This window comes from Bactrocera dorsalis, chromosome 4, assembly GCF_023373825.1.
Source record: "Bactrocera dorsalis isolate Fly_Bdor chromosome 4, ASM2337382v1, whole genome shotgun sequence".
Lineage (NCBI taxonomy): Eukaryota > Metazoa > Arthropoda > Insecta > Diptera > Tephritidae > Bactrocera > Bactrocera dorsalis.
This window is the reverse complement of record NC_064306.1, coordinates 1,266,010-1,291,482: the sequence shown is the minus strand read 5'-3', so window position 1 is coordinate 1,291,482 and position 25,473 is coordinate 1,266,010. Positions and strand designations below refer to the sequence as shown.

At 40.0% G+C, this 25,473-nt stretch overlaps 2 protein-coding genes across 2 annotated transcripts in view; one reads left to right on the top strand and one right to left on the bottom strand.

The window, feature by feature from the left end:
• LOC105230419 (TWiK family of potassium channels protein 7) overlaps window positions 1–25,473 on the bottom strand; it is a 163,114-nt gene that overhangs the window by 33,018 nt on the left and 104,623 nt on the right. The window contains exon 8 of the mRNA XM_049454276.1: window positions 17,971–18,011. The gene's annotated coding sequence lies outside the window, so the exon portion shown is untranslated. The remainder of the gene's footprint in view (window positions 1–17,970; window positions 18,012–25,473) is intronic.
• LOC105230413 (uncharacterized) lies at window positions 14,834–16,243 on the top strand. Its single transcript, XM_011211168.3, has one exon. It carries the CDS (start codon window positions 15,057–15,059, stop codon window positions 15,948–15,950), a length of 894 nt encoding a protein of 297 aa, XP_011209470.2. The 5' UTR covers window positions 14,834–15,056; the 3' UTR covers window positions 15,951–16,243.

Genomic DNA, 25,473 nt, shown 5'->3' with positions numbered 1-25,473 from the left:
AAGAGCTAAGTTACTTTGTTTACGGTTTTTTACTGCGCTTTGTATGTATTTTACGGGGAACCGGAACTAAATTAGAATAGCTACTGAACCCGGCTACGAGCGACTTTTTTTTATATTGGAAAAGCTAAGAAGTGGAGATAAAAGCGGAGTGACATGTTTAGTCACTGGCTCTGATTAAAGGCGCAATCGCATTTTAGACAGTGACAAGTGCTTGTTGGACTTAGCTGCAGTCCAGCCGCTCTTGGAATGACCGCTGAAAATAGTAAAACCACTCTTTGTGGAGAAAATAGGCTGATGGATGGCCATATAGAAATATTACATGACATACTCAAAGATCCATGACTCGTCGCCTATGATTACGTCTCTGTCGCAGATTTACCGAGTACTGAATCCAGTCGGTGTGCGCACGCTCCGAAGTTCAGTCGTGGTGGAAGAAAATCAGTTCTTTTATTTTCCGGACAAGCCCTTTATGTCAGACAATATACATATATAAATTTTTATAGCTTTAGCATATATTGTAAAAACATGATTTTGCGTTAAATCGATGTGCCAGTCGGAGTCCCACGGCTGCCTCGTTCTCTGGAGGCGGAGATCAGAGTGTCAAACGTGAGTGTTTCCTCGATGACAACAGATGTTGCCAAGCTTAGTGCAACACAATGCAGAGACAGCGGCGCAGAACAATGAAAAAACAAAGCCTGGCAAGCATTAAGAGCACGACCAAACAACAACAACAACAGCTAGAAGGGAGCAAAGTTCAGCAGTTACCAGTGTTTTCACAATAATCGTTTTCATTTTCATTTTCATTGCAATTGTCGTGGGTTGCAAGCGGGCGCAACAACAATAACATTAAGCATAACAGACAACAACAAATACACACGGTGCGCACAACAATTTAATTTCATCATAGCTTGTCCTGGATTTCAGGCCGCCGCCATCTCCGCTGCTGTTGCTTGCGTTGCTGTCGTCCATGCGTGCGGTTGTGTGTGTGTATGTGTGCGCGTGTTGGTGTTACTCATACGCCGTGCGTGACGCGCCATACTGCAGCAACTAAAGTTTTGACCGAGAGACCAGGGAGTAAAAACGAAAAAGACTGGGCGATGGAGGCAAAATGCAATAAAATAAAATGAATAAATAAGAAAATAAAAGAGACGTAGAAAAAAACACTTAAAACTGTTTTTTTACAACCCAACTGCAAGCTTCTTTCGAGCACTTTTTGCACAACTCGCCGTTGCTTATTGAAAACATTCCTCCAGCTCCGGCAACCCGCCATTGGCCGCCCTCTCAGCTGTCGACTTCACTGCAGCTCGTTATCAGTCTTGTATCGCCTTCAATCTTCGCCTATCCGCACATTGATTGCATTCGCTCCATTTATTTTGTATTGCGCCCTGCTTATTTTCGCTTCTTCTTCTTCCTCGACATCTTTTTTTTTATTTTATTTTTTGTTCCTGTAGAGTACGGCGCGTGGGCGGCATGCCGTTCTGTTGGGATTTTTTGCTTTGGTGAAAATAAGAAAGCAGTAAACAAAGCAAAGCCAAGTAAAGCGGAGCAAAAGTAAATGGAAAGCGACACAAAGGCAGCAACAAAGTATGGCATGGCAAAAGTTGTGCGAAAAAACTGCGAAAAATTGCCGGCAAAGCAAGCTTGCATTCTCTATGCTGTTTGCCTTAGAGCCGGCGTGCCGTTTATTTGCTATTCTTATCTCGAGCACTTTTCTTATTTTAATCTAGTTTGTTTAGCAATGTCTCACAGACTCCTACATGAGCACAGTGTGGAAAAAGAGAGCCTAAAAAATATATAAATAAAATTAAAAGAGTTTAAAGCGGAGTTTAAGTCCAACATACTCCATTGCTCCCAATGCTTCAATTTAATAGACATTGGGCAGCTGGAGTGGAAAAAATACAAGTTTTTTACCAAATCCACTGAGTTGCAGTGTAACTCTTAAATTGGTTACTACCCGGGAGCACAATGGGCCTAATGATCGCCTAGATGTGGCCGGCTGTGGTCCAGCACTCAGACGCCTTCCTTTTTAACCAACCAACTTTTTCTTTTCAACGAAGAAAATTTGATTTGAAAAATATCCAATAAATTCTTCGTTATATGTATTTCAAGATCAATTTTGATCAGGACTCTTACAGCACGAATTGTTGTCTAGCGATTTTTATAATTGTTATATTGGGTACTTGCGCAGTCAGAAACCCAAGATTGATCGCAGAAGATCTAGTGATCTTTTAGGAAGGCTAGCATATCCCTAGTTGTGGTGCTTTTAACAGGGAATTGCCCTATTGGCGTCCATGCTGTAAGGTTGGGAATCTTACCAGACGACGTTTGCAGAAGCTGTTTAGAAAAAGATGAGGTGGAAATAGCTCAACACTTCGCTCTTGACTGTGCCGTGCTTGGAAGGTCAAGACTTAAACACTTGGGAGCGCATACCATCTGACATCCCACCAAACTGGAGGGAGTTCAAATTAAGCACCTTTGCAAATTTGCTAATCGTTTTGCCAATCTGTAACTCCGAACACGGGAGTTCTTATTTTCTATGGCTTCACAAAGGACTACACATACATCAGCCATCTAACCTAACCTATATTGGGGTGTTTTCCTCGAAGTGGATTTCCAGTTAAGAAAACACTTGCTAGCTCGTAGGTTATTGAGTTATCTTAAAGACAGCGGTTTCAGTTTTTTAAATTTATTATTATTTTCCCAAATGTCCCACTGTGCGACTTCACTTTTTGCCACAATTTCGGTTTGCGCTGTGCTTTTTCCATGTCTTCTATTGTTTTTTGCTGTCGCTGTTATTTTTGTTGGCAACATTTTTAGTCTCATTACTGCCGACCGAATTAAAAGAAATTAATTACCGTGCTTGTGTGTGTATGTGTGTGTTCCGCACACATATGCACTTCAATTGCTCATAAGAATAAACTTGTTAGCGCACATGCTCGAGTTTTGTTTACAATTATTTAGTATTTTGTTTTTGGCACACAATTACCAACACACTCAAACACAGGAACACACACACACACATGCGCAAAAGCATAAACACATGTGCTCGGTTATTTTTTAACCGTTATTTGCGCTATGTAAGCCAGCAAGGAAATTTACGCGCGTGTGCCCTCGAGTGTCACCAGCAAGCAAGAGCAGCCCCGGCGAAGCAAAACACAACCAAAACAAAAACAGCAGCAACAAAAATATGAAAAATACAAATGAGTGAATTAATTTCGAGTTAAAAAGTGTCGGTTGGAAAAAGTTTGCGGAAAAATTTTAAATTGAAAGGGAAATTGAATTGATTAAAAGAGTGCGTACATTTTTTCAAGTAAAACTCATTTTTCCGTACGTTAACTTAAACGAAAGCGTTTGGGAAAAAATTTAATAAACAGAAGTTACCCTTGTAGAGGAAGCGGAAGGGTGCAAAAGCAACTGGATTTCAATTGCAGTCTTGTGATCTCTTCTGAGATGAGTCACGCTCGAGAATGGTATGAGCTCTGGGTTATAGGAACTGAAGTGTTATAGTCCAAAGATTTGCAGAATTGGGGAAAAACCACTCCGAAGCTGAATTGTCGACTTTATGGTCGTTTGAAATATCTTCAATAGAAGTTTTTTTTTATTTATCCAATTCGTCTTTTTTTGATTTTTTTTTTAATTTTAAAATTTTTTTTATTATATATAACGTATTAATTATTTATTTCTTGTAGCTCGAAACCTATTTCAAAACTCGACTTTTGCATTTTTCTATGTAAATAATTGCTTGCTAAAAAACACATTTTCATTTTTTGAACTTTTATCAAATTTATATTATGGCAACTATATAAATTTGTACTGTTTTTACCACCCTCAAGCCTATATCTTTCCAAAAAATCATTTTTTGTTGAAATCCGAGCACAATTGCCTGATTTATAGGCTCCTAAAGCTAGCTGCCCCTTGAGGTATGCTTTGATTTTTCATTCCGAAATACTGATGTACTGACAGTGGGTATGTTCCGGATCACACTGCTGTGGAAATTTATTTTACCTGTCTTTTCTCTTCATCAGGGATATCTATCTTAATTTTGATTTGAGTCTAAAGACGCTCAAAAAAGGTTCGAGCTGGTGAAAAACAAAGTAGAGCAAGGAAAAATTTCCTTTCAGCTTCGGCGACTAAGTCAAGTAATCAACAACCAGATTTTTAATCTCGACGTACTGTTCCAATTTACTTCGGCAAGTAGTTAGATATATGCTAGAACAGTATCGAGCACTAGTACGGTGCTGGAATTAAGGATCTACAAGAGTTAAGGCAAAATAGAGCCGAGCAATGCGCCTACTCGATTCTCGGTGTGTTTTCTGCGATCACTCTTTCCTTAATCACAGGTTGTGGTTGTTTTTATGGATTTTCTCTGACAAGCGAGGTAGTTTCTGAAAAAAAAAATGAGATTAAATCCGTGAAACCTCACCCACTGTCCACTTTACATCTTAGACTCTATCATGGACAGAAGCGTTTCACTTATACTCAAAGCTTGTTACCCGGGCTCAATGTCGACACTAGATCTGGATATTTTTTATCCACTGTAGGGCTTCCAAGTCTGAAGATCGTCCACAATCGCACGAATATCACATTATACCGTTATCTTCTGAGCTTTTTTAATTGTATCATGGCTATTTGTCAATTTAAAGCCACTGAGAGACTTTCTTTGGGTTTTCCTATCGGCGATTTTGTTGACTTTTTGATTTAATTTCACAGTTTCGCATTTCTCCAACGCACATAGACATCCACTGTGGCGAAGTGGGCAAAGCAGCGCTGGAGGATGCGCAATTAATGGCTACAAATACTGATTAAATAGTAGAGAAAAGCAATTAACGGCAACAACAACAAGTATAACCACACTTTTTTAGCCACAAAACGAAAAATAAAAAAAAAGAAGCACAAAATGAGCAACAATTAAGAAAAAGCAAAAGCAAAGCGAAGAAAAAATAAATAGATAAAATAACGAGAAATGAAATAGAATAAATGAAAATGAAAGAATATAAGAGTGGCAACAGAAATGAGTGGAAGTGGAGCAAACATGCGCCGCGCGACACAGAGCAACTTTAAATGAGTTTGTATGGCCGAAATGCCAACAACAAAAAACAAGAAAAGACAACAAAGTAAAGACATTAACAATGTGTAAGAAGTGCATGTGAGTGTGTGTGTGAGTGAGTAAAACCTGTGTGTTGTTCAAAGTGAGAAGTGAGAAGCTAGAAAAATGGACGAAGAAAAGCGAGTAGGTGGCGAGCGGTGGCGGGATGCGGTGGCTGGGAGGCGCTGCAAAGCCAAAGAAAAAAGTTCAGCTGACAAATGGACACACAGATTGAAAACCAAAAGTATTCGATTGAATTGGATTGAAAGCAAAAATATGCTGGTGGTCAGCACAGTGAAGACTGGATATACTTGCACATACAATTTTCAAATATCAACGAAATTAGCAAAACAGTAAATCATAGAAAATATAACGGCAACTACAAAAGTAACGCGCATTCGCGCTCGCACACACATACACTCATATAAAATATAAATATGTATGTTCATGTAAATATGTATACGTATGCACCAATGTGTGGGTGCTCGTACTCGCATTCCCACTGCTGATTGCCACAATAGCAAAATTAATTGCGGCCAGCAATTAAATTGACCAACAGTTGTGGCTGACAGTTTTCACCAAAACCGTTCGATAAATAACGGCGGCAAATAAAAACAAAAATCGGCAACATTTTTTATGTTTGTTGCCATTTTGGGTAAATGAAATAAATAATTTACGCGAATTTTAATATTTTCGCATTTTTCGGCATTCCACTACTTGGCGCATGTGTGTGTGTGCGGTGTTTTTTATTGGAGTTTCGTGTTTCGACACCGTTGTTCGCGCTTCCGCTTTTACTCTCTGACTTTTGGTCATAAACTTGTTGTTGGTGTAGACTTTTTGCGCGCTATTTTTGGCTATTAAAATAACTGTACCGCAGTTATTGACTCGTGCGAAGCAGGTGTGTTGGCTATTTTAATTGTGGCACAGTGTGCGTGGAACACAAAATTCACGACAAAATTATATTAAAAATTTGAAACCCAAAATATTGCAAGTAAAAGGCAAAAATTGGAAATTATTTAACAGAAAGAGAATTATTTTGGGTAGTCGAAAAAGTCTTTTCATATTTTGTCAATAGATGTCTCTAGCGGAAAAATGGAAAAAGTGGTCGACCAAAATGTTATATATTTGTTTATTTATTCATTAGTATTAATAAAAAAATTAGATGAAGTTTGATTAGAAATACGAAAAGACTTTTTCGACTAGCCAATATGTATTATAAAAAAAAAATTAGTAAAGTTAAAAAAAAAATTAAAGAAAATGGACTTTATCTCAGAAAAAATTGTACAGATCGGATCACTATAGCCTATACCTACCATACAAATTGACCGCTCAAAGTTCTTATAAGAAATCTTCTCCATTTGTGAAGGCTGTTTTTGCGTCGGTGCGGCCGAAATTAGCGTATTTTTCTTGTTTCTTCATCAGTCGTACAGTCAACAGTTGAATGCATTAAAATTAAAATTTAATTGCACTAAAAAGGAGTAGACTAAAATTTTGTTTAATAAAAACTCTTTGCCAGGGCTTTCTTCTGTGATTAAAAGTAGCAAATTGCGCAAATTCTGAAATTAATTGCCGCACAATGAATGGAAATTGATGACCAAAAAAGCCGCAAGTGTAACAGAATGTGTGTAAATTTTTCACTGAACATTAGGGTGGAATGATAAGACATAAGATACTGAAGTTGAGGTGGTGGGAAATTATAGTTTTTAAGGAGAAAGTAAAGCATTCGAGAGTGGAAATAATGAAGTCAAACGAAAGTATTTATTAATTTATGAAGATATGTGGAATTTTTTTTTTGTTAGTCCGGGTCAAATTTGATAAGATGGAAAGTAAGACTTTTTTGATTGAAAATGTTTTTTGTTAGTCCGGGTCAAATTTGATCAGATGGAAAGTAAGATTTTTTTTAATCGAAAATGTTTTTTGTTAGTCCGGGTCAAATTTGATCAGATGGAAAGTAAGAAATTTCTTTTGATCGAAAATGTTTTTTGTTAGTCCGGGTCAAATTTGATATAATGGAAAATAAGACTTTTTTTGATCGAAAATTTTTCTTTTTTTAGTTCGGGTCATATTTGATCAGATGGAAGGTAAGACTTTTTATTTGTTCGAAAAACGTTTTTTGTTAGTCCGGGTCAAATTTGATCAGATGAATAGTAAGACGTTTTAGTTGATCGTAAACCCCAAAATGTTCACTCTTTTCGAGATATTGGCGGTCTTTTTTATTATTCCAATATTTTTTTATTGTCTTCCGCGTCTAAAGCGAGCAACCCTAATGTACATATGCAAGCATGCAAGTGCACAGCAAACATTAAATTACGAAACAGTTGAAATCGCAATTACTTTTATAATTGTTCGTGGCAAAAAAGTGCAAAATTCTAACGACTAATGGGAGTGGGCGAAATAAAAATTTTATATTGAACGCTGCGGTTAACGGCGAAAGAGAAAAAGCGAAATGGCGATTTCTGTGTCAGTTGGGCGAGCGCAGATGCGAGCAAATGATGGCTGGCAGTAAAGCGAAAGAAAAATTACAAAAAAGAAAATACACTGTATATACCACAACAAAAACAACAAGTGGAGTCAGAAACCATAGCGGAAGGCAACAACAGCAGCCGTGGCTGTTACACGTGCTGTAATGCAACGTCAAATATGACAACTTTTGACCGTTTCGCACATTGCCGCGGAACAGGTGGCCGGAATGTCAAATGACGCGGTCAGCAGTAAACAAAACAACAACAAAAACAGCGCAAATGTGTGGAGAAAAAGTGAAATGTGTGACCCGCGGGAGCGAGCGTGGAAATGTGACAATAATAAATGCCAAACAAATCGCCAGGGAAGCACATGGGCGCGGCGGGAGAAGCAGTAATGTCCACGCTTTACGGAAATGAGTGTATGAGTATGAGGGCGTGGCAGCTGGCACACAATTGCAATCAACGAAATTGTAAAAATTTCAATAAACACATGGGTATTTACTGAAAAATGAAAGCGAAAAAGCATTGAAGAGCAATAGCTGAGGAGAAGGTGGGATTCGTGCATGACAGTGGTTAAAATAGCGGCAAAACAGCGTTGAAGTCCAGCAGGCTTGGCGATTTTAAGTACACAGCTTCGATTTACAGCGGAAGCATGGCAATAATGAGTGGCAAAATCGTGTGATTAAAAAGACGAAAATAAACAACAACAACTAGAATGGTCGTTGTGCTGGCGTATAGACCCTTCCAGGCCGTTGTATGTCAGCCTGCATATCGATACCAGCAGCATTTGCATGAGACAGCTTAAAAGACGTCATTAGTCGTGGCGCGAGTGGCGCGCATGGCGCTGAATCGAATTCAATGCAATCGGCAGCGAGTGGGCGAGACACGTAAGCGCCCGAAACACATGCGATGCAAACAAAACAGACAACCGTTAACAATGGTATTAGCATTGACAGCGTGACAATGGCGGTACAACGGATTAACGGCCACTTCGCTGACAGCTGGTATTAGTGGGATGCGCGAACTGGCAAGCGCTGCGAAGGGTCTTCACGGTATGCGACCGCTGCGGGTGAGGGGAGGAGTCTTACTGATGTGTGTTTAATTAGGTTTGGTGGAGTGTTGTTTGCAGCAGCGAGGGTGGCGCGAAACACATTTTAAAGAAAAGGAGTGAATTCTGCTTTGTTGATAGAAAATGTAGTATACATCCAGGCGTTCATTAATCAAAAGTACTGTAATATTATTGTTTTTTAAATAAAGTGTAAAACCCCGATTTTAATACAATGTAGCCCAGTATTAGGCGCTCGCCATTTTGTAGTAAACCTTTAAAATATTGTCAATTTATTTTTAAGAGCATACGTTTTAAATTAAACGAAAAAATATTGTAGGTTTGAAAACTATTAAAAAACTGTAGCATAACCAGTGGCGCTTAATGTAATACACGTAACTAACGCAGCAAACTCTTACTTGATGAAGAAAAATTGGCTACACCGGTGGTAGTGAGGCCAATTAGCGAGATATTCTAGTCTAAAATATAAAAATAGTGTGTGAAATGCGAAAATTAAGACAATTTTTCAAAAAACATTAAGTCGAATAAAAGTGTTATTTTAACAGGTTGTATGAATATTCGTTGCATTAAATTAATATTCGTTCAAAAGTATAGTCTATCCTTAGGCGCATTAAATGAATATTCGTCAAAAATCATAGTCTATCTTTAGGCGCATGCCGACTGAAGTAAAAGTGTGCTTGTTAAACAGGTCATGCAATATACTAGGGGTCCTGTCATTAAATGAGCGATATTTGTAAAAATGAAACACTAATTTGGATGGGTATTTATTTATAAAGTTGCTTAGATAGTAAAAAAAAATACCAAAAATTGTTATTATTCGAAATTATACTCGGTGCTTACTGAAATTTTAAACTTTTAAGCTCTTAAATATTAAAAAAAATATGAATTTTGCTGCAAAAACAAAAGAATTAAGCATAAATCAAAGTATACCTCTAGGCGTTTACATTGATTTAAGTATTTGCAACCTTTTAAAATTGTTTTTATGGAAAGCAACGATCTTTACAATAAAAGGTTTGTCTCTAATTTTTTGAAATTCATTCTACTCAAAATCTAATCAGGGAAAACCTTTTTTCAAATTTTTTTCTAAATTTCTTTAAAACCAAAAACTAACTTATGTCGCCACCACTTGCGCCAGCCCCTTAGCTTGTCGCCGACAGCAGCTACGCGGCTATTTGTCTATGATTTCAGCCTAGCCCTGCCGCAGTGCGGTTGTAAACATGGAAATTTACTTTCGACTGACATTTACGACACTTCACATTCGTTTACGTTTCTTCGAGTGAAAGTGACTGACTTATGCGACCTTTCTTTCACCTTTGTCTTACTTCTTCACCTTTTGCGCTATATTCTGGTTTGCTGTCGCATTTGCCGACGCTGCCGCTGGAGAGGTGAAAAGTTTATGTGATTTCAAGGCCACTCGTTATATTCATAAAGTTCGAGTAACTCAGGACAGATAGAACAAAGAACAGCATTTATTATGCACCAGAGCAGTTCATAGCCAGCCGAGACGCTTATTGGAAATGAGTAAAATACACAAACAAGACACAGACACACACATGCATACGCATAGCCAAGTAGACTGACGCGTGCAGGTGATAGGCATGCATTCAAATGCAGGCAAGCGTATGTATGTTTGTATGGTATATGTATGAGTATACGTGTATGTAAGGAGCAGCCAAATATTTGCATAGTGAATATTAATAAGTTTCTGAGGTTGTGAAATGCTGTCTGTGTGTAGTGTTCGTTGAGTGAGGCGTAAGTGAAAATTTTGTATTTTTATGCAATTGCAAAATTTTAATAAAAACATCTTACACAAACATGCGTATTTATGCTTTTATGTATGCATGTGTGTGTGTGTGAGTGTTTCCTTGCATTTTATTATTTCTTTTAGTTTTCGTGCAAGCACATCCTTGCTGTGCCTGTTCGCCCAGCTGACGCCTGATTGACTTAACAAAATGCCATAGGTCATCACTCTTCTTCTTATTCTTCAACTGCTTGCCCTTCTGCTGCTTGTGCATTTTCAACAAATCATCGTCGCAACAAAAATATCCGGCATGTACAATATTAGCCAAGCGAAAAAAGCCATCGCCTTCGCCTTCCAAAATAAGACATTTCAACTCTTTCTTACACACTCGCTCTTGTCACGCTCAGCTCGGCATTGCCTTCATTACAGCTGTTTCTACAACGCCTTGCATTGTTCCTGTTGTTGTGGTTTGGCCCATGTATATTTTTATTGTGTACTTTTTACTCTCGAATGCTCTAATGACTGGCAGAAAATAAATCATGGCATATTTGGCAAGCGTGAATGTCAAATGTCAGTAATGAATTCGTAATTTTCCCAAAAGTCCTTGAGCTCGCCTCGCGTGAGCGAGGAAGTGAGCATCAGTTTGGTTAAGGGGATAGAAAAAAGTACATGAAAATACATTTTTAAGTTTTGTGAATGAAAAAGGCTTAGCGGAATTAAAGTACAACATGAGTGTGAAAAAAAAATTCTGCCGGCGCTGGAGGGAGGAAAACTCTAGCTGCCTATCTTGAGATTGGGTTTGTTTAGAGAAAGGAGCGAAACTGCGAACAGATGTCGCTGCGAAGATTTTGTGGAATTTGAAATAATCGAACCTTAATGTACAGTTTACCAAGGAGACTCCAACCACAAACAATAGTATCTTTCGTGTGGATTATGGGAGAAGCTAACAGGTTCTATGTTGAAGAAGGCCAATTCTAACAAAAATGCTAAGATCAGTTATGTTCCAGCTTCATAGTTTGTGAGTTTACTCGATGCACAACTTCACGTTATGAATAGATTTGAAAAGAGCTCTTGGCAGCAATTAATTGCATAATTTTTAAGAAGTTTCATAGATTTCAATGATGTGTATGAGGCGAGGTAACAAATCTGACTGCTGGCTCACAGTGAGAACCCTAATTGGTGGTAATGAAGAGATGGAGTGGATTGCATAGTGTACTCAAGGTTTAGTCTTGTTCTTTCGGCGAAACTAACGTCACATGTAAGGCGAGTCTTTCGCAGTTCCATGAGAATGGGAAGCACCATTTGCGCCAAGTTGAAAAACAGTCATTGCGAAATCTAAAGAAAGCAAAGCAACAGCGTAAAAACATTGCTCGTTAATGAGCAAATGCTGCGCTGGCAGTTACTTAAGCTTAACCGCTTGCGCGTGCTAGTGACGTCTGACATCAAAATCCTTTTCTGCCACGTTTTTTATTGCATAATACTGCTCCCTTCATTATTATTGCTGGCCACATCAACGTTATTGTTTTGCTTTCACACCCTTTTGGTGCTGTTTACACACCACTTTCACGCTATACATTGTTGTTGCCGCTGACATTTCGCATTCCATGCAGTCGGAAGTAGCCACGGCTGAAGCTGGCAGATGCAACAGTAACGCGACAACAACAATATGCATATAATGAATGCGAAAAGATGGTAGCAAAAAACCGTTGTAGCACAAAAATCCGTAAGTTGCATAAACGAGCTATAAAAGCAGCGAAGACAACGCCGGGTTATTGCCCCGTTACGCTGGCAGCGCACAACCAAGCGCAAAGAGCAAGCAACAAACGGCAACTGGCAACAATGTTGCGCAACATTGTTGCTCCCGCAGTCGGACGCCTGTCGCCCAACGCATGTTGACTGTTGCCCTTTCGGTGTCTCTGTCTGTGTCTGTGTCTGCTTGTGTGCCTATCAAAAGTCAGCGCCTCGGTTCTGGTACTTCTCCACTCTCCTTTTCCGGCTTTTGCACTATTTTTCCCGTTTGCGTTCATCCATTTCCCTTCTTCTGTCCTCATGCCATATTGTTGTTGTTGTTGTTGCTATTTGGCCAGTCACGTCGCGCCCGTCGCTTGCGGACTGCAGCCGACAGCTGTAAATTGTCGCAACCATTTGTCGTTGCTTACGCCTAGTTGATTATTACTTGTGGCTGTTGTTGCAACAATATTGTTGTTATGCTTAGATTTGTTGCCTACTTTTATTATTTCCTATTTAGTTGACAAATTTAATGTTGACTTTGTAAAATACCATGTCACGTGACTACCAACAAACAGAATTATTATGCTCAAATTAAAGTTAAATAATAAAAATAATTTATGAGATTATGAGATTAGAGGGGATAGAGAGGAGATCCTATCTTTTAAGCTTGAATGGACCTGTAGGCTGAACATAAAAGCTCTTGCGCTACTGTCGAGAAGTCTTTAATGACACTATCAGCGAAAAAGAGACAGAGATTATTGAAGTTCAAAACTTAGTGCGGAATCTACCAGCTTTGCGCCAAGGACAACTTCTATCCCCGAGATTGAACCATCATTTTAATTAGTTGATTGCTAAGCTAGGAGAATACATATAGAACTATCAAGCCACCGCTTATAGAAACTGGACTGAGTTGTAACTTTCAAAAGCCAAATTTGCGACCACAAGCTTTCCTCTTTAACTTCACTAAAACAGAGTTTTGGTTCTATCTACTTCTATATACCTTTCAGGCCACTTTTAAAGTTTCTCCCTCACTGATCAAGTTAAAGGTTTCGAAATCAAATGAATGACAGAAAATTGAATAAAATAGGGCGGCGAATCAACGGTAAATCGACAGTAAGCCAAACTGACCGAGCTGCGTGGGAAACCAATAACAACAGTGCGAGGATAACAAATCTTGTTGACTGCCAGGCCTTTGGTGAATTGCACACCACATGCCCGCACACGATACCAATTCACCTGTAGCGCTGACAGGCGATTTGGGGAATTTCGTAGCGGCACTAGTGCGTAGCACTAATGAAAGAGGGGCGAAACCGAAAATGGAATTATAAGTAACTAGAGCCCGGCACTGTTGCTTGCGGCATTGTGTCAAATCGCAGACAGCAGTGCAGCACCCTAAGCAGGGCGAGAGTAGGCGCGCATTGTAGAACGAAGTGGATAAATCGAGGGAACAAATCGCATCAGCACAGAGACAAATGCGATAATTGCAGATTAACAATGAGGTATACGAGGCGCAGAGAGACGGCAGCGAAGAAGGAATGAATGAGATGCTGATTTCGCTGTGCTAACAAAGCCAAGGAATGCAAGGCAAAGATAGACCGACTCACGATCTTTGGTTGAGGGGGTGGACAAGACACGTAGGCTGCGAAAGCAGGCCGAAAAGCCAGTGTATGAGTGGCACGTCTGACTGCTGACTACATTGGAATTTGACTGCGAGTGTTTCTGCGACAAATCACTTCGCTCCCACATTCAGCGTGGGAATCCACTCAGCTCGCCAGCTCGCGTGGCGTAAATAGAAGTAAGAAGCAGCGAAATAAAATACGTTCGACTTCAACAGACGCAATTCTCGGCTGCGCTTTTTGTGTACAATCTTTGCTTTTGTTTTGCTTACACACACAAACATACACATTCACACAAAGGACATTCTTTATCAACTTGTCTGCATCGCTGTCAAGCAACGCGCCAAATCGAGGGCAACAGCAAATGTAATTAATTTTGTGAACAGTTTTGAATTTATGTACGTCTCAAGAGCGTTTCATGGACTTTGGGGATTTGTTGCTGAAACTTGGATCTGCTTAATGTTAAACCCATGCTCGAGCATCGCCGTTAGAGCTCCATTGTTTGGCGGTAGCGTACATTGAACTGGCTTGCGATAAGAATGGGCAGCAGCTTGTGTGTGTTGTGGGCTGGCATGAGTGACCCCAGTGACATAGTGAATGCCGAATGGTTGCAATTAAATAGTTGTTTACAATAATTGTACGAAAATATGAAACAAAGAAACAGCTCCCTAGAGTTGCGGTGGGAAGTTCGTAATAAAACGTGTACAAATAATGGAAAATAAGGGTTTGGATAGAGAAAATGTTAATCATTTATAAACAAGCAAAGATTCAATCGGCCGCAGCCAGCAACTTTGTGTCCGAAATTTGAAGGAAAGATCCGAAGGACCGGTCGAATTTACTTAGAGTTTCACTGAGTTTAATGTTTTTTTTGCGAGACTCTAGGTAAGAAGTAGAGCAAAAGCAAACAAAGCAACTGAATTGGATGCTGGTCACAAATGAATTACAGAAAATTTTCTTGAGTTCTGAGATCTAGAAGACCTACCTTGAGCCGTTACATTAAGTCATTAGAAGTTAACTTTAACTAGATACTTGTGGGATCCTCTTGGTGATGGATTCACTAATATTGTGTTACGGATAGTAATACAACACCGAGCCGATGTCTACGTAATGAAGTCTCCATAAAATTTTTATTTTTCATTGGGTTACCCTACACAAACTCGTTCATTTTATTTACAATAATTGACATTGTCGTTCTAGTCAAAATTTTTGTACAACACGTGATTTGTTCTATACAATTTTTGTTCGGAGAGGAACTCATCAAAATTTATTGTGAAATTGTAAATTTCTGAACTCGACGTTAAATAAACTTCCGACGCTCTCTCGTGTGCTCTAGAACTGCACTGCTCTCTGAGCCATGCAACAGAAAGCGTCTTGCAGCAAAACCGCCATGGAGGACATACAGCTTTGCGCCAATGCTGCCGTGGGCAAAGCCATCAACGAGGCAATCGATTGGATAGTGTCCGATCCCGCAGAGCAGTTCCTCTACAAATATCCACGGGAGTGCGTGGTACAAGCAAACAATCGTTTAAAGCTTACACCCGTTGCCAATGAAAGCGCTTCCACTTCGGCGAAAGAGCGGCAGAGCAGCATACGCGCTGTGACCGAAACTAATGCGAATAAGCGCATTGATTGGTTTCGCATTGACGAGTTCTCACTGCATCAGCTGGTCCAGCTGGTCTACGATTACCTGAGCATGTGGCGCCTCACGCCCAACACACAGTATCAGGTGCATCTGGAAAAGGATGCGGTGAGCGAGCAGCCACAGGGCTGCACATATTGTCTGAGTGCGTACTTTTCACGTCACTTGCAACCCGAACTGGAGCAGCGCAGACCGCTGGCTATGACCAAGGTTAATTTTAAAGTGCACGTATCGCGTTTGTTGCCTCAATTCTACCCGATCATGATGACATATCGCTTTGAGAATTCGAATGCGGACTATTACGCGCTTGGCCGTCGACGCTTGCGACATCTGGATTTTCAGCGCTTCTTCATAGACATGGCTCTGGAGACGAAGTTGGGCTTTTATGCGCAGATCTTAAAAACGATCGCATTCGGCAACGTGCAGAAGAAGAGCCGAAGCGTAGATAAACATAAGGAAGAGCGTGAGAAGCGCAAAGAATTGAAATCGGCAGTCACTACCTTATGCATTTGCGCAGCTACAGACAGTGAGAGCAGATTGACTGAGAGCAGTAACGGGTTAGAGACTGGAACTGAAAGGCAACGGAAGAGTGATAAAGAATCAAGTTAATATGGATTGCCGGGATACATATTACATAATTTTTATCCGGGTTTGTCTATGACCTTTTTTGGCTTCGAACTATGACCACAGCGAGAATGGAGTGAAAATGAATGGTTTAGGAAGAGCTGATTAGGATTTGGCATAAAACTGAATTATCAATAACCGAGCAGGAGAGCCGAAGAGACAAGAACAAGAGGCTTTTGCATGAGGTATATTCAAAGCAATTCAGGATTTCATTAACGCAAATTAATATTTCAGTCCAAATAAAATAAAATATGAATTCAAAGCATTTAAAGCAAAACACCATCACTTTTCGTGTTATATTTTAGTTAGTTCGATATATTAAGTGACATCTGGACTGTAGGGCGGCTGCCGAAGTATGGGATGCCGGCCTTGATTAGATAGCTGTTCACAGAAAAGACGGTGTGAGCGGGGTGTTGTCGTGGTGCAACTGCTATTACTTTCCCGACAAACCCTGCATGCTCTTATCAAGTCCTCCAGGGAAGTTGTGCTTTGAAAATCAGTGCTGATTATAGAATTTCTATAAAATTTAGCATTCAAAATTAAAATATTACGTCTCTTTGTGCCGCAAGGTAGCAATGACCGAGCCTCGAACCACAAAAAGCTGGACAGAATCTATAAAAAGCCTTTCGGTGTGGGGTCACATACTCGCACACACAATTGAATTCGTGAAGTGATTTGCGTATGGCTTTCGCTTTGTATTTGCGCCAACTGTTGCTGCCAGCAACCAGCAACCAGCTACTAAAAAATGCACCAAATGTCCTTTGGAACATGAAAAGAAGAGGAGTGAGTGGCAAGTAGAGTTCAGGAGAAAAACTGCAAACAAAAACTACTAAAAATGCAATGCGAGCAAAAAACAGAGAGTAATATAAAATTCAGCAACGCCACCGAAAGGCGAGCGCCAAAGCAGTCAAAGCAGCCATCGAGGCAGCCATGGTGACCATCGTCATAGATACGGCCACAGCTCTGCAGGCTTGCTGGCCACACGTCGCCGCCACTAAAGCAACGTTTTAGCCGTCGCTCAACGATATTTTAATGGTCAAATCGGCCACTGAAGCGCACTTGCTTGGGCTCGTAAATATGCGCGTGAGTGCACATAAAAAACTGGAACTTGGGATTTCTGTGAAAAAAAATATAATACAAATAGAAATGAAAGTAGAAAAAGAAGCGAAAGCGTGTTGGAATAGTATGTTATTGCTAAAAAATTAATGTTTTGGGAAAAATGATGCTATGTGAAGAGCAGCATACATGGAAAATGAAGTGCGAAAAGATATTTGAAAAGTAAAGAAAACGAGTTAAAGGCTAAGCCAACATTTAGCCAAGACACACATTTGTGGGTTTCTATCGAACTTGTAGTCAAGACGCACACCGCTATGCTCACATTTTTCTCTGAGCAGTTAAGAGGATACATGATCATAAAAGTGTTAAAACTTGGTTCCAATCACACTTTTTCTCAACTGATCTCCTCACTGCATTTATCCATGACGCAAACCAACAACTCACGCTCTTACACTCACTCGTGTCGCAACCACATTGCAAGTATATTTAAAAGTCTTCAGTATTAAGTGTGATGTGTGGTGATTTTAGAAATTGCATGCAGTTGTTGTTGTCAATAGACATGTGTCCCTTCATTTATTTATAGGTACTTCTTCCTAATGCTTCTCTTTAACTGATTGCTGTCAGTGCTAAGCACTGAATTAAATTTAAGCTGAACATAAAAGTGATTTTTATAACGCCATAAAAAGAGCTAACTGTGCGATGCGAGCAAAAATCCCATGTCACATCTCTAGCAGGGAGGAAGAGAAAGACGACAAATAAAAACATAAAAAAAAAAACAACAAAATACATGAGAAAAGGTACGCATAATAACAATAAATGAAGTAAAATTGCTTGTAGAAGTCATTGGAAATTATATGAGCCACAACGGCAATGCTTTCCTTCGCGGAATGCCAAAAAAATTACGTAAAGTCGTACAGGTGTTCAAATATTTATGCGTCTGTGCACTTACCTTTTTAAAACGCGTAGAGACAGTGTATGCAATGTTGAGATCTGTGAAAGAAGAAAAAAAGTAGAATTAATAAAAGAGCACTTCTGCTTGGTGATAAGATTGCGGCATTTGAGGAATACATATACTATATATTAACATGAAAGGTCATCAAAAAGTTCTCTCTATCTCATTTTCATATCAAAGCAAAATTGCTTAAAAAGCAAGCTCTACATGTCTTAAAACCATCGAAAAGGACCGTGGCAATAATTGATGTAACTGGTTTAAGCAAAGAAAGGTCCAACCACATGTTATTCTTAAGCTCTAAAAGATGACTCAGTGTGAGAATTTTCTGCCTGAGTCCACAAAAACAGGGAGCTATTTAGACATAACTAGGCTGGAATTCAACCCTAAAAAGGTGAGTGAATGATCTACATATCCGAAACAAACAAAATACTTCTTAGAAAATATTTTTGCTTTCTCAAATGCATCAAAGGTAACACTGAGGGGTAGGAACAAACGACCTAAGGAGTCCAAAAAAGTAATTGTACGAAATTAAACAAAAAGCCAACTTCACTCTTCTTAAGAAACAATGAAGATCTACAAAAATGTTGTGATGTAAGAACTTGAAATATAACGTATATGTACAAAAGTCACACCCGAGAGTACAAAAGCTCTGGGTGAGCCTACTTCTCATGAACTAATATTGAAGATCTAAGCTTCTATTCTGAAGTTGATGGAAGCCATAGCTATAGGTTAGGTTAAGTTAAACTCTGCGGCCTCACTATCGATATCTCCTCCGTGTATCATACCGTGGGGACCGTAGATGCTTAGAGCGTAGGCTTGGACAAATGTACAAGAGATGCTCCACTGTTTCCCTGGTCTTCTCTTCTGTATCGATCTGTCAGTGCCATTCTGCGGGCGTGTGCCGCCACCAAACAGTGACCAGTTAGTATTCCGATCATTTTCCTACAGTCCCTTCTACAGAGGGGCAAAAAACAGGGCGCATAGCTACTCCCCGGGTTTAGGGAGTTTTGAATATACATTCCTTGACAATTACCGCCAGAACGTCACATGCATGCAAGTTTCTGATGCAAAAAATAGGTCTTTGCTAGCACTCTTCCCCGCTGTAATGAGTTTAAATGTTTGCCAAGTGCTTAGCAGAGGATTAGCGTTGCAAGAATGCAATGAAAGCACACTGTATGTAATTAGATACTTCTTGCACAAAGCCGCACACACACACACGTATATTCAGATATTGTCATATATGTGTGTGTGTGTGCAGTCGCTGTAAATGCGCTTAGAGCGCGCTTGATTAAGATTGAATGCCTCAAAGAGAAAATCGCGCGCAATTAAACCAAAATGAACTGATTGACTGGCGGCTAAAAGCATACGAACTTACAATAGTCGGTATGTAATAATTGCAGCGCTACGCCACTTATGCGCCGATGTGTGTGCGCGTGTGTGAGTCAACCCATTGATGGCTTGACTCATTCACACTCACTTAACTCATTGATTGCCAGCGCACGTCGTCGCCAAAGACAAGTAAGCATTTAATTTCACGTTTTCGCTGCGAACGCAAATGGCGAATGGCGAATGTGTGCATGCGAGAAGACGGGGAACCCTACGTGCGGGCTCACATGCCGACAAATCGACGTATAGGGAGCACGTGCGAAGCTGAACGAGAAATCTAAGCTTAATTATTAATGCTGAACTTTAATTTAAATTCAAACAACGCAAATCGCATTCAATTTCTCAATCCTTTCACGACGTACGCACGCACACACACACACACGCGCGTGCGAATGCAGACACTAGCATATCGTATATGGCCGTTGGCATGTATTAGTTTGCCATTAAATTTGCAATTTCGAAATTGCAATGCCGAAGCAGCGGTGCATTTGATAAATAAATAAATAAATGAATGAGTCTGTGTGGCTTAGCAAATGGCATCAGAAATAGAAATAAATAAGATTGACTAAAGCCAATGCAATGCATGCGTGTATGCAAATAGGCACGTATGTGTGCGTGTGTGCGTGCGTGCGTCTGTGATCTGCTTGCTGGTGTAAAATCCTTTTTATTTATTTATAACGGTGCTTTGGAAATCGTAGAAATTGAAAGGATACGCACGTGCGAATGGCGACGTGCCGCAAGTAATTGTACCGTTATAGTGCCTAGCGCTGCTGTTGCGGCTCTTTCCAGCATTCAGCCTGTTTTCCTTGAGGTGTGCTATGTATGATTTACGCATACTTAAGTGGTAGTTCGCCTAAATGTATGCCTTCAAGTGCTTTTGGCGCAGACTTTTTAACAAACCTAGTTTTTGAAATTAACGTACGTGATGTTATAAATACATATGGTATGATTAAATTTTTAAAGTTCGAAAGCTTATGTGGTTGAAAAAAAAATCATTCATAAGGCATAAATATTGTCTTGTCGAAAAAGTCGTTTCGTATTTTGTCAATATATTAATGGACTGAATTAACATCGGCGATTCTTTGCTGAAACGAAATGAAATCTAACCATTTCTGAAGCGAATGATAACAGGAGACGAAAAATGGATCAAATACGACAATAATGTGCGAAAAAGATCATGGTTCAAGCGTGCTGAAGCTCAACAAATGGTCGAAAAGCCAGGATTGACGCCTCGAAAGGTTACGCTCAGTGTTTGTTGGGATTGGAAAGAAAATAATCCATTGTGAGCTGTTCCAGCCTGATCGAACGATTGATTCTACATTTTACTGTCAACAACTGATGAGATTGAATCAAGAAATCGAAAAAACGGACAGAACTGATCAACAGAAAGGACAACGCTAGACCACACACATCTTTGATGACTCGGCAAAAACTGGGAGAGTTTGGCTGGGAAGTTTTATGGCAACCAGCATATAGCCCTAACCTTGCATCATCGGACCACCAATTGTTTCGGTCAATGCAGAACTGCCTTAATGGAATAAAGTTGGCATCAAGAGAGGCCAGTGAAAATTACTTGTCGCAGTTTTTCACCGAGAAACGAGAGCAGTTTTACACTGATGGAATAATGTATGCAAGGAAATGTGGTCGAACAAAATGGTACATATTTGGTTCATTAAAGTTCATTATTAGAAATACGAAAAGACTTTTTCGACTATCAAAAACTATAATTTTTAATTACGTTAGAAGGTGTTAATCAAAGACTTTTACAACAAAAATACATCATCAATCATTTCAGAAGACAATGATTGTGTCTTACACCAAAATCAGCCATGGAAAATGAATTAAAATATTTTGCAATTTCTTCCAGAGGTGAAATATTCATGAGCAGCGTAATTGTTGCGTAAGCATTTAATTACTAACTGCCGCCTAAAAGTATGTTAACCCCGAAAGTGCTTCAAACAAAGTCAGCGCGCTCTCACACGAATTATTATGCAAACAAGCGTTGTGCGCCAGTGAGTGTAGCATACATTTAGGATCAGCATTTTAACGGGCGTAGTGGAAATTTCGTTTTTGACATTGCGGTTTGCGGTGATGCTTTATGCGCGCGTGTGGCTGCGTATGTGTGTGTGTGTGATTGCCTAAAAGTTAAATTAAACTCGAGCTCCAAGCTCATCCATAGCCAGAGTCGGTATGTATTGCAGGCATATAACTATTTATGGCGAAAATTTTAATTAGAAATTAAATGACGCTCATTATGAAAACAACAGCAAAGCAGTTGACATACTCATTTCAGCATTTCGTCAGCGAAAATTGCAGAAAGAACCTTCTTGTTTTATAGCAAATAGATATTTCACAAATGGCGCTAACGGGCTCACAAACTCTTTTTCGCTGTCTTCCATCTCGCCGACTCGTTTTTTTCCACTAAATCCACGCGCTATTCTACAGGCTTTTTTCTTTCCTCAGCACCATAACTCCAAAGGCTAAGCAGCGTGAAAAGTGCATGCAAAGTGACAGCTCCGAATCAGCATATGAATAAATTTAGAGAATCGCACTACTGTGCGCAAGTTGATGGGCGAATGAGTGAGTCTCGAAAAGTTAGTAGAAAAGTTTTCACATTTCGAAAACTGAATTCCAGTTTTGTGGTAAAATTTACGGTGTTACTTTAGTGTGTGCAGAGTTGCCATACCGCTGGTTGTAAAAAGTTAAAGGCGCAGTAAAATAAAATGGTGTTAATCAAGAAATTACTACATAAACTGAGAGTGCTGGACGAAATATCAAGCGTTGGCAGGAGGTTTCACGCAATGTGGTTCCAGTATGAGCTGCTGATGTAAGTTGGTGTGCTGTAACAGATTTCTGGATGAAAATGAGACAACTAAGCTCGATTGCGTCCTAGTACTGAGAGGGTTTGCGATCATCATGGAAAGTTAGATAACTCGTTAAGCCCCTGACTTTGTTTTTTCCAATTAATTACTCCCAAATTTCGTCTTCTCTTTGTAAATATTTCTCAGTCTCCGTATAGAAAAGAAAATTCTGTATTGAAGGCTACTGGTTCGACACAAGAAAGTACCCAGCGAGTTTCCTGAGAATTCTGAATTGAATACTCTTTGTATGCTCCGACAGCAGCGCCTCACAACTACCTCGAAGCGACAGTGCTCAGTTCTATCACTTTTACAGGGGATTGTTCGCCGCTCATTTGATACTTTTCTACCAGCCGCCAACAACACACTTCATTTTTACTGTTTACATTTACTATCTAAACACCGTTTGCCGTAGTTGCTCGTGTATATGGTTTGTTGTATAACTGGGTATTTGTTTCTGGCATACAGCAGCTTGCAACTATTTTTCCATGTGTGCATCGAGTGCAAAAAAGTTGGGCATATAAAAACCGGAAGCACACCAAAATCTAAACACGCTTATAAGCTTTCATAGCCGTTAACTTTTATTGGTTATTCTAAGGCTTTAGGCCGAAGCTCCACACACACCATACTCGTAATGCTTCAGCGAGTTTTTGCTACGATTTTACTATGTTTTTATTTACCCCAGCGTTTTCACTTTTTCCTTTTCCTTGTTGCCGCAATAGGATTGCACATATGAATTTAGAAGCGATATGTGCGATATAGTAAAAGCTATGTTTAATATTGGTAGAGTTTTGATTTAGAATTTTTTGCGAAAAAATTAATAAAATTTGTGGTCTGCTAGGGGAGGGGAGAAACTGAAAGCAACATGAGTGCAATAACGGTACAGAAATAAGCTGAGAGATAAAAAAGAACATGAGATGGAGCGATAGGAGAGCAAACTAGTTGGAGATTGATTCATGGAGAAAATGCAAGAGAAAAGATAAAGTAAAACTGAGAGAGTAACTGTTCCAGAGATAAAGCTAGAGATTGAGATAGATAGTGAGAGAGGAGACAGATCTAGTTAAGAACAGAGGCAAAGAGATGTATTGTTAGAAAAAGAGCAACAAAAGGACAGGGCGAGAGTTAGAAGTCCTCTTCCACCGCTTCCAGCGTCAAATACTGAATCGATTACTTTCAATGATGATCGAGCTAGCGTAGCGCTGTACCTTGATTCGCTAAACTATAGACTGCGTTTGTTGTTGTTGTTGTAGCGGCAGAATTATACCGAGTTGACAGTCCTTGCTCGGATAAAATTCCGGATCCGTTCCGGTTAAGTAAACCCGACTGTCGTGGAAACGGTGCGTCGACTGCGGTATTTGTCGTTACCAATGCGCAACGGGCTATAATTCTCCTGCAAAACCTTTATCTCGAACACTCCTAACTCTGACTAATCAGAGGTTGACAATGTAGCAGGATGGGAACGTGAGAGATACAGAATGAACTACATGTAACGATCAGCTGCTAGCATGACACATCAATAAATGGGGACTGAATAGAATAGCCAGTTTGAAAAATAACAATACGATAAGTCATGCGAAAAATATATCCCAACACGGTTCTCACAAACATTAAAAAATCTGCGCTAATTTTCATTGAAAACTTGATTTAAAAATACCTTAAGCTAAGTTAACCATTTAACACCGACGCAACGAATAACTTCCGAAGCCCTGTGCACACGCAATGCAACCACAAAACTTTGCTGCCAAAAGAACATGCTGCACTTGCAGCACCCGCTCTGCAGACGCGCTCTCTCAGCTCGCATGCCCACCTAGCGTACACACGCCACATTCCCGAAGTGTAGTGTATAAATGCATCATGCTCTTGAGCTGCCCATATGACTTACAGTTAGTTAGTTGATAGCATTCTTAAACCTTTCAACCACAAATCTGTCAGAATTTCCCAATTTGAAAGTTTTCACTGAGCGCCCGCAGTGACAATGCACGGTTTACGTCTAATAGATCCCCAAACGCATGCACTGAGCTGAGGATTTAAGTCAATACCGAGACATATACGCACGCTCACTTACTCAAATGTACATTCACACACACGGACCACACGCCCGCCCAAACGTACCGTTAGTTGGCGTGCGGTTGGCTGTCACTTCAGCCAGCATTGGCAGCGCGTGCAGGACCATTTGACCACAAACCAAACTTTCGACAATTTACGACTACGAAGTTGGCGCAGAAAATGCCATCGGAGTAAAGTTTAGCTGAAAGTTGCGCAAACTTGATTTGGCTAAGAACGTCTGTTGTTGGTAAACAAGCATTGTACGAGTATGCACAAACAAACATATGTATGTACGGCATATATAATATTAGTGACAACTCACGTGATATTTGATTATTTTGAATGTCACAGAGTTTTGTGACTTCCGAGCAAAATTTATTTATTTGCTTTTGAGGAGCTGCACAACGCCTAGGCGCTGTTGTTGGCAGTAATTCAGATGTTAGCAAGTTTATGGACTAGGAAATAGTTCGTTATAATCGGCCGCATGGCCTACTGAACTCACTACAAATGGCGGAGGGCATAGAAGAGGGAGGATATTAGAGGCGCGCTTCAATTATGGCAGTGCTTTGGGGGTCAACTAGAGACTAGTGCGACCTTTGTATTCCACTTTTGAACTCAGTATCTCATTACTTTATGAAGAGTTAAAGAAAGGCGATGCAGTGAATGAAGAAATATAATGTAGTAGGATCAAATAATCTGACCCAATTTAGATTTGAGCAGAATATATGATGTTGGCATTAGACTGCGCAATAAATATAACGCAATAACACAATAGACCACAGGTTGCGGTGCATTCCTCAAATTTCATGGTCGTTTTCTCGATGTCTGGTTAGCAGCCAAACGTCATTTAGGTGCCGGTTAACTCAACCAAGACTCCTTCTTTTGTTGCAGTTACCCAGAACTTAACTGACGTGTATACCTTCCCTGAAGTTCTACTACTTCATGTCCTCATTCTCTATGAGCTTTTCCAACCTGGTCGAACGATTGATTCTACATTTTACTGTCACCAACTGATGAGATTGAAGCAAGCAATCGAAAAAAACGGCTAAAACTGATCAACAGAAAGGGCTTCGTCTTCCATCAGGACAATGCTAGCTCACATACGTCCTTGATGACTCGGCAAAAACTGAGAGAGCTCGGCTGATGCATCCACCATACAGCCCTGACCTTGCCCCATCGGACTACCATTTGTTTCGGTCAATGCAGAACT